The sequence below is a fragment of the Phaethon lepturus genome, unplaced genomic scaffold, assembly GCF_000687285.1.
Source record: "Phaethon lepturus isolate BGI_N335 unplaced genomic scaffold, ASM68728v1 C14083031, whole genome shotgun sequence".
Classification (NCBI taxonomy): Eukaryota; Metazoa; Chordata; class Aves; order Phaethontiformes; family Phaethontidae; genus Phaethon; species Phaethon lepturus.
Window position 1 is genome coordinate 1 of NW_010576320.1, and position 9945 is coordinate 9945.

The window sequence follows — 9945 nt, forward strand, 5'->3', positions numbered from 1 at the left end:
GTCGCAGGGCTGTGCTAAGCCACCGAGCACGGGGTTGTAGACTCCTTTTTCCCCGGGAGGGACCCCGTCGGGGAGCTCTGGGCACAGCTGCTGTCCGCTCAGGTGGCGGTAGTAGAATGGAGCTGTTAATAGCAAGCAGATGTTGGCACAGTAAGTTCCCTTGCCCATCCCCTCAGTTCAGCTGCTCACAGCGCCCTGGTGGGAGCAGCAGCAGGGGGCACACCCCGGCTGCTCCCTCAGGAGCAGAGGGTCATACCGGCACACCACTGGCTTCAAGGTGTGTGTTGAGAAAGTCCCTCAAAGGACACGTAGTTTTCTCAGCTGTGTGCATAATCCCATAGCCTTTGCAAATAGCAGCCACTGACTCCTTGGGCATGGTCAGTTACACAGCTCCTTGTTGATGCTCATGTGTGGCCTTGTGCAGATTTGGCTGACTCTCAGTGTCCCTGGTTTATCAGTTTTGGTGGTTTCAACAGTGCTACCAGTCTCTGGAGCTTATCATTTCGTGGGAGACTTTCACATGCTACCTCTCAGCATATGTTTTCCCTGTTTGGCCTGCTGTTTTCTGGTAACAGTTACTCTGTCTGCACTGGTCAGCAGCAGCAGAAACTATTCGCATAAAGTCATATCGCTGGGTGTGAATTAGAGACTGGTGACCTTCAGCAGACAGGCAGGTCAGACAGTGTGCACTGTTATCTTCCACTATTGTCACAGTCGGGTTTGTTCAAATACATCTGTAAATACGTGTCTGGGGCAGCACTGGAGACTCTCAGGATGGGAGGGCAACTGGGTAGGTTTAGGTTTCCTTTCAGATGGGGAAATTGCACTACTGACTAAAGATGTAGAGCAAGTCCATGGTGGACCCTATAGGTCTTCAGCTGGTATTGCTAGATCCAGAGGATGATGTCATTGGAAGGCCTTACTTACCTTGTAAAAATGCCACTTGGAAGTTTGCTGCCTTTTGACACCTTCCTGAGCTTGTTGTGTTGCTACAATAGGAGTTGATTGTAGGACACACTAGTAATAATAAACCTTTGCAGTAGTAATAATAAGTCTTTAACCTTCTCAGGGGGAGTCTGGTGAAAGCTGAGTGGAAGCCAGGACAGGGCATCGTGGAGCTGCAGTCTCCTGCGGTGAGTCTGTTACAGAGGGTACTCAGTGCCATCATCTCCTGCTGGCCTTTGTGGATTCCTTAATTTGCTTCTTGAAATGGGAGAGAGCCTGGTTGTCAGCAGGGAACAGCCAGAGCCCATCAGGGATTTGTGCTTCTGTTCCAGGGGAAGTTCTGGCACACCATGGGGTTCACAGAGCGTGGCAAACAGTGCCTGCTGCCCGAGGAAGCTCTGTACCTGCTGGAGTGTGTAAGTAGGATACCTGTGCGTGGATGGGGGCATTGGGTCCCTCCAGAATGATTGGAGGAACTGTAGCTGCTTTAAACTGAAGTCTGAAATCACTTGACTGGTGTTGGTCTCTGCTGCAGTTCAAGCAGCTGATAAAGACCTGGTTGTCAAGGAATTGTCTCTTAGACTGTTTGCTGATGGAGCTGTTTGTCTCCAGGCCATGGGTTCATACGTTGTCCTCCAAAGCAGCCGCTGTGTCATTGACAGCGTGTGTTAGTTGCTCAGTGGCCAGTTTATCCAGCTGGTATCATGTTTAACCACTCCTATGTCTAACATGACAGTAGAAACTAGGAGAGTTTTAGCTGATCCAAATTTCTGTTAGTACAGCTGATAAGTCAGCTCTCTTATCAGAATGAGAGAAACATGAGGAGCATGTTAAAAGTTTTCTGAGGTCTCTGTCTACTTTCTTGTTCTGGGGGCATTGAAACACATTTATATATCAATTACTTCTTTACCGAAATCTATAGGTATAGGGACGTGAACTTCCACAGTCCAGGAAAACTTACTGTTCAGGGAGTTTCTGGAAACCAGATGAAACCATTATCTTCTGTTCCTTGCAGGAGTTAATTGAGTTGGTACTGAGAAATCCTTTTCCTCAGAACTGGTGTACAATTAATAAGGACATCTGAGACTGGTCAGTGCCTTCTTGGTCATAAGTTGACTTCCTCCCTTACCCAGTGTATTCTACATATTTTGCAACGACAGGGTTTGCAAGTTCATTAGCACAGTTTTCTGTGCTTCAATAAGAACCTGATAGGAATTAGTGAAACTCTGTCCAGCTTGGCAGGGCCACATTTAGGCACTAATTCGGACCTTTCTGTGTGAAGGTGGTTGGCATGGGTGGCAGTTATTTATCAGCCAGTGCTGTACATGCTTTACACTTAAGCAGAGATCTTTGGGGTTGCTGCTTGGCATCTCTGCCCAGTGTATATGGCAGAAAGAAATGTAAACGTGGCTGGCAGGGGAGTGAGACCAGGTTGCTTTCAGTGCTTCTCTGCTTGCGGAAATGCTGGTTAGGGCTCAGCTGGATTTCTTTGTTGTAGAGAGGATTTTTTTGTCTCTCCACTGAAGCCTGTTACCAGTAGAATAGATGCACTGATATAAACGAGAGCTTTTTTCCCCTTAGTAAAACTTAATCAGATTATGGGCATCTGATGCCATCCCTTAAATCCCAACTGCAAAGGTAAGGCGCTTTTACCTCTGGCAATTTGACAAACAATAGACTGTAAACAAATTGATGAGAAGAAAATTGTTTAGTCAGTTGCTGAGTATGAAATCTGTCCCCAGAAGCAGAAAAGACCTGTTAGATGCTTTCAGCCCATCCCATGGGAGAGGTGTGGTTCCTAGTGTTTTGTTTTCTTTATGAGTAAGCACATTTAAAAAAAGGTGGGGAGGGGAGAGGTGTAGCCTATAACTGCCTCCTGGAGGTTGCTACTGCCTGGGGAAGCTACCTATGGGATCACTGGGGCTGCAGTAAATGCTTCTGAGGATGCCATCAATTCCTCTGCTCTGGCTCTCACAGTTGTACTGGTCCTAAATGTTTCTGTAGTTGTACTGTGCCTTGAATCACTAAGATCATCAAAGTTAAAGAAAATTATCTCCCAAAGCAATGATTATTTTAACAATTGAGCATCATACTCCCATCTGCATCCTCTGAACAAATGCAGTGCTGGAGCAGGAGCTGACAGCTGTGGGTGGGAACTTCTTGCTTTGCTGTGAAAACCAGGTCATGGGGGAACTGGGGATGAGAGAGGGACTCTAAGTAATCCAGGTGGCAAATGGGGAGGCATAGATATCATGTGAAGGAGGGTGGGAAGAGACTGGTGTGAGCTTGGATAGATTTGTTCCCTGTGATTCTCTCAACACCAAACTTTTGCCCTGCAGGGCTCTGTTCAGCTCTTTTACAGAGATCTGCCCTTGTCAATCCAGGAAGCCTACGAGATCCTGCTGTCCCAGGAGGCAATGAGCCTGCCACATTACCAGGTGTGTTTGGACCTACAGCTATTGCAGGGAGAAAGAAGGCAGAGACCCCAAGCCTCTGCCACACAACCTCTTCCAGTGGCTGAGAGCAGAGTAGGGTGGTTAGGGAGGGAAGGGGAGCCGTTCTCAGCTTTTTCCTGCTCACCTTCTTCCAGATGATCAGTTCCTGTTTCCCCACCTTTGCTTTGGGTCTTAACCCTGGTGTTTCTCCTCTGCCAGTGCCACATTGTGTTTACTTCAGTTCTGCTACAACTGGGTAAATTGTTTGGTTCTAGGGTAGTCATTTAACCTTCTTGCTTTCCTTTGCTCGAAGGTGTTCAGCCACTTGAAGCAACTGGGTTATGTTGTACTGAGATTCGACCCCAGGTAACCAGCTTTTTTTTTCCATGCTGCTTTCTCCTTTCTGAAGATCCTGAGCAGCTCTGTGCCCACTGCATGGCCCCAGTGGAACGACAGAGAAGAGGACTTTGATCCTGCATTCCGTCTCTTGGGAGGATTAAAGGCTAAAAGTGGCTCTCTACCCTTCCTTGCTCCTCCCTCTTGAGGAGGTGATTGGGAACATGAAATTGGGCATGAACTGAGGACCATCCTGGTCCTGCTTGTGGATTTTCTGTGCTTGGAAGAAAAGGTTTTGTTGCTGTATTCTGGGGTCTGAGCAGAAGGGTAGTTTCACTCTCCTGCCCTGCTGTCAGCCTCTATGTTGGTGTCTCCTTACAGCACTGTCCTGTCTCCCTATGAGAGGCAACTGAACCTGGAAAGTCACTGCCAGAGCTCTGGGAAACACCATCGCAAAAGGAAGAGGAGTTCCAGCCCCCGGTAAGGATGTGGCCTAAAGCCTTTTTCCATCTTCTCCCAGGCTCTGCAGATTGGGAACAGCATCCTCAGTCCTTTGTGCTGTGGGTGACCTGTGTGGCACAGCTGCTTTTGGCTGTCCCCAAGCAGTGCAGTGCTTTCCCTGAATTCTTTGCAGTGTGCCCTTTCGTCACATCTGTACTTCATGCGGGTCTGATAGTGGCAAACTGCCCTTGAGCCTCCTGGCTGCAGTGGTGAGACGCCAAAATAGAAGGGCAGAGATCAGTGTAGAAGAAACACTTACCAGGTGTCTCCTCTTGCTCTTTTTTGAGGGAGTGCAGACACCACAGTGTGCATCTTGCACTTATCCACCCCCTCAATGCAGCTTACATCCTAAGACTGTGCAGCAGAGAACATAGTTGGGTCTTGATCCTTGCACATGGCCTCTAGATGTTGCCAAAGTGCAAACAGAAGCTGAGATAATTAGTAATTTTGCTAATAATTGTGACAGCTTCCAGTAGGTGGCATCATCCTTTAAGAAACAGAGAGGACAAGACTGGTCTGCAAGTCCTCTCCTGTTAACAAGTAAATCAGTGCCTGAGGACTTAGGAAATTTTTGGAACTGGGAGATAAAACTGCTGGTTTAAGAATTGCTCCATCTTCTCTGGGACCAGGGACTGAATCTCATACCAGTAAGAGGTGCTGGCAGGAAGGTTTTTGCCTGGCCTGTGCTGATTTGGCTGAAGTCCCTCATGTTCATGTGGAGGTGTTTGAGTCAGTATATGGGCTGTGTGGAGGTTGCATGGCAGGTGGGGAACGTGTATCTATACAAATCAAGGCTGGGATTCTCCTGGGCGTTGAAGTCAAGCCTCATGCAGGACTGTTGAGAAGTTTATTCTGCCTTTGGTATTCACTGCTTGTTTTTTGGCCTGCTTTTCTCCCTTCTCATTTTGTCACACAAGCAAATGCCCTCCATCCGGCCAAGAGGTTGTTGTCAAGGGTGTGCAGACCTGTCTGGGGGTTCCTGCCACCTTTGCTTTCCTTCCTTTAGTCTTGGCAGACTGCATTCTCCCTGTTAGCAGCGAGGAGGCAGGATTCAAGGGCAATAAAGTTCCACCACACACTCTCCTTGTCTCTTCTGCTGCTGCTTCTGTCTTTTAGGTCACATGAGAAGAAACATAAGGTATCTGAGGACCTTCCAGAAGCTGAAGAGACCTCTGAAAAAGCCGGAGATGACTGTGGAGACTCCAACTGCCTTCCCATGGATGAAAAGCCTTTGTCAGAGCAGCCAAAGGAATCAGATGCTGGCAGTGGAGAGGGGGAGTCAAACCCAGTTCCTCTTGACACAGGACAAAAGGACTCCCTGAGCCCCTCCAGGAGCCAGGCTGGAGACCACAAGGAGAGCAGCACTGGCACCCATGCACCCCGCTGGGATTTTACCACTATCATCTTGCCAAACGTGGCCCCAGACCAGCTGTGCACACATCTGCCCTCACCTGACAATGGGCTCCTGCCAGAGAATGTGCTGGGGAGGGAGGTTGATGCAGCTTGCTGGTGCGCATGCATCAATCAGAAACAGGAGAAGCTGTCACGGAAGGAAAGGGAGCAGCGAGAGAGGGAGAGCAGGTACAAGAGCAGTGTCAATGCTGACCGGGAGGTGAGACGCTGCTCCAACTGGCGGGAGTACAAAGCCCTTTTGGAGCAGAGGAGCCAGCAGAGGGTTTGGAGACGACCGCCGCATCTCTGGGACCAAGCTATCACACCGCTTTTGCGGCCAGATGAAGCTACCTCATCAGGTAGTGACTCTGGGAACTTGACAGGGACCCCCTGGCAACTCTGAAACGTCACCTGGTATGCAACAGCAAAAGGGATGACATGGAGAAGCTGAACATCAGTTTAGGGGACAGTACCTTGAGAAGGAGAATCTCATTAGAAGGCCTAGGCAAAGCAGGCACTGAGGAGCCCAGCCATGGACATGGGAAGAGAGAAGAAAGCTTGTCCTCTGCCTTTCCTTGTCTTTCTATAGCCCACTCAAGTGCCAGGATAAACAGGGCCTTGGGAGGTCTTCTAATCCATTCCCCATGTCCTACTGTATTGCAGTCCTTCCTGCTAGGCTATTAGGCATGTGAAATCAGGGCCAGCAAGATGCAAAGCAACTGCAGGGTGTTCTGGGCTGTGCGCTGGGAGGAGACGAGGAAGTTGAGGTCTTTGAAGTAGCCAGTGGTGACTGTGGTGCTGCCAGCCATTGTTGGAGGAGGAAGGCTTGTGGGTGGTGGTGGAGTGCTTGGAGTGCCCTGGGAGAGAAATAGCTGGTCTGATCCTTTCCTGTTCCTTCTCCCTCCAGCTGCGCTCCTCCAGCAGATCAGCGTGCTGCAGCCCTCCCACATCCTGGATGGAGCCTCACGGTTAGTATCTAGCCAGCCAGCTCGTAGCTGTTAAGGAGTGGGGGTGTCTTGTGACTGTCCCTGCTTGTGAGGTCTGGGAGATGCTCACAGCAGCAGTTTGGGAGCTGCCTGGCATCCAGGATGCAGAGAGAATCCAGCGCTGAGCTCCATGACCCTGTTGCTTCTGTAGTGAGGGGGCTGACATTTCCCTGAAGTACCAGGTCCTGCAGCAGCAGAGCTAGGGCATTTCAGGCCAATTAAAACATTGGAGTTGCTCTCCTTTCCTCCTGTTCCCTCTCTGCACCCAGCCAGGTAATCTTCCCCAGAGGTTTGGTTGGGTTTTACCTGTGCCTTATCCCTGGAATGTGCTGCCATCCCTGCTCCAATGATTATAAAACCTTGGGTTTTGGGACTTCTGGTTCCACTCTTGCCTCAAAGAGTCTGTCGTGTTTGTGTGCAGTCTCTGTAGGGCAGAGCAATGCTTTGCTTCTGTATCTCTTGCTGGTGCTTCTTGCAAGGGGGTCTACAGAGAAGGGAGTGTGGCAGATATGGACTGGGAGCTTGCTCTGGTCTGACTACAGGAGAGATCTGGAAAGTAATTAGAACAGCTGCAGGGTCAGTCCATTGAGGAATGAAGCCTTTCAAAGGGCCCAAACTAGCCAGGCTTCAAGAGCTTTTGCTCCCTCTTTCCTCTGCTGTATCTATACCCTATGATGTTTCAATTCCATAGGTATAGAGATGTGTTCTCTCTTCTGTAGGCTGCAGGAGGACCCAGAGGGCATGAAGATAGACTTCAACGTGTATCAAGCAGATGCTGTGGCCAAGTTTAAGAAGACAAACCCTGGGAAGCCATATGTCAGGATGTGTGTTCGGAGGTATCCATGGGTCTTACACTGTGTTGTAAAACATAGTGGTTGCTGTTGCAGAAATGAAGTCCTAATGGTCTGTAAACGACTAAGCATCTTGTGAGCTTTACAGATCATCAGAGTGCCTCCCTTGAGGGTGGTCCTGCCCAGTATTATTCTGTTTTTCTTTCAGTTCCTCCTTTCTTGAAGTCTGTGGCTGACAGTTCCCTCAGCCCTTGCACTCAGCCCACACTTTCTGGTCATCTGGTTGCTGCTCGTGTCTGAGTATTACTGGAGTCAGGAATAAGAAGCCACAGCTGTATTTATGCAGTGCTTGTGAAACTCCTGTAGAGCTCAGTTTTTCAGGGAACCATATGGTACCTGGATCCTCAGCCAGTGCAGATCCCTATAGATTTCTGCAGAGATATACCTCTCCAGAGCTTGCTGCAGGCTCAGAGCCATGGGTTTAGTATTTTGATCTTTATCAAATAGGACTTTAAGATCAGTATGAAGAGAGGATAAGTGTCCCCTTTCTTGCTGGATCCAGAATCTGATACTTGAACTCAGGCAGGTACAAAGTTCAGTCTCTGCCTTTTCTAATTTTGATATATACTAAAACTGTCCCTCCTCCACTCTCTGCAGCTGTAGTAGCCAGGGCAACAAAGGTGGTAATGCAGTTTGACAAAGGTCTGCCATGAGTAAGATGATCCTTGCTTTATAAATATTTTCATTTACTAGCAAACAGACTGTGGAGTTAAAAGGAGGGAAAAGCAGGTTAGATGTTGATCCCAGCAACCTAAAGATCTTCCTAGCACAAAAGCATTAAGATTGCACTGGATTGGCAATTTGCCAATAGCCCTGTGAGCTGCATCTAACAGGCACAGTGTGGAGCAGCATGCAGTTGCCCTTGTTTTTGGCAAAGGATTTGACAGCTCCCAGTTCCCGGCATGCAGCGTAACCCTCTCAGGGCTGGCAGCTGCCTGCTTTTGACTGAAAGGGGTGTGGAAAGTCATTACCAACTCCTAAGAGACCAAAGTGAGCTGTTGTGATCGTTGGCCAGGACAGCTTTGTCTCTATTCCTCTTGCTTTGAGAGCAGTGGGATATTTTTTTTTCCTCTCTGCAGCTTTGATGAGCAGATTCCATCCCTTCGGGCTTTGAAGCAGGTTACGTATCAGAGTGGAGACATCCCGGTGGTCTTTGCGCTGGTGGATCATGGAGAAATTGCCTTTTATTCGCTAAAGGATTTCAAGCTGCCAGTTGATGTTAATCACTGAAGTTGCTGTCACTTGCAGAAATGGTATGGGAAGAGCTTTACTCAGGATTTGCTTTCTTGATTAACAAAATATTACAGAAAATAGAGCCCGTGATAACTGGAACCTTGGGTAGTTGACCACTTTATTTGCTGTTACAGACTTCACTCAACCAGATGGCTCGGGCATAACAGCAAATTTACAGCAAACAGGTGTGTGTGGCTTAGCTGGGCATTTCTGGACTGGAATACACACTACTTTGTTCTTGAAGCCACTGATTCTCCAGCTTTCTCATCTCATGGACCACTAGTCTGCCTTTTCTGTGTCATCTTTGGCTAACCTGTGGACCATTAGAAAACACTTTGCTGGTGATCCTCTTGTCACATGTTAAGAACCACTGTGCTACACCAGCTGTGTGGTTGGAGAGTCATTCGGGTCAATCAGGGACAGAATAAGCTGATCAGATCAGTGGTGGTGTCCTGAGCTTCTGTTGTTCAGCTGCGCCAACAACCGTCAGATCAGATTCTCATCTGAAAAAGGCATCACCGTAAAACTGAGCCACCCAGAGTAAAGTTTCCAGACACTTGAGCAGGAAACCGTGCCTTGAAAGCCATTTCATCAGCCAGAGGTCACGGAAAGCTCCAGAGCATTGCAGATGGTGCCCCAGCCTCATGTTGTAGCAGCTGTGCTGACACGCATTTTGGCCACACAGCATTATGCCATATTAAAATTTGGCCACTGATACCAGCACACTGTGTCTTGATAGTCTCACCAGGTCTGTACTGCAGCCCACTATTTCAGCCTGACATCCTCTTTCCTGGCTGTGGATCCTTGTCTTTTCTTTTGCAAGAGAGACATCCCTGAGTAAAGAAAGAAGCTACAAATTCCTCATGAGCCTTCCAGCCCTATGGCTGTTGTGCTCCGAACTGAGGACATCATTGCTTTCCAGGCCCTGCTGTGGGAGCTTTCCACCAGGATATCCAGGTACCAAATTTGCTTTAACCTCTATGCAAAAGTGCTGTTACAGGTGCCAGAAAGTCTCTTGATGGATGGAAGTGTGCTGAGCACAGCTGTGTTTGGTATCAGGGTTTTCAGAACTGTAATAGCAGCTGGTTTAGATGCATTTTATTTGATAATTTCTGAAGTTCTTTTGGAGATGTGGAGAAGGCTAAGCAATAAAAAAAAAGCCTTTTCCAACAGTGTGAGCTCCTCAGTGTGGTTCTTAATTCCCCCAGAAATGTTAATGCAGAGGGAGCTGCTCTGGCGAGGCTACTGGGACCCCAGTAGGCACCT

At 48.5% G+C, this 9945-nt stretch overlaps 1 protein-coding gene across 1 annotated transcript; it reads left to right on the forward strand.

The window, feature by feature from the left end:
• Window positions 1–1069: 1069 nt before the first annotated feature.
• Window positions 1070–8676, forward strand: TSEN54 (TSEN54 tRNA splicing endonuclease subunit; the record flags this gene model as incomplete). Its single annotated transcript, XM_010295693.1, has 9 exons — window positions 1070–1133; window positions 1278–1361; window positions 3285–3383; window positions 3694–3746; window positions 4098–4196; window positions 5334–5968; window positions 6517–6577; window positions 7315–7431; window positions 8526–8676. Coding segments are annotated over 9 exons (1363 nt in total), but the record flags the coding sequence as incomplete, so codon positions are not given.
• Between the last annotated feature and the right edge of the window lie 1269 nt (window positions 8677–9945).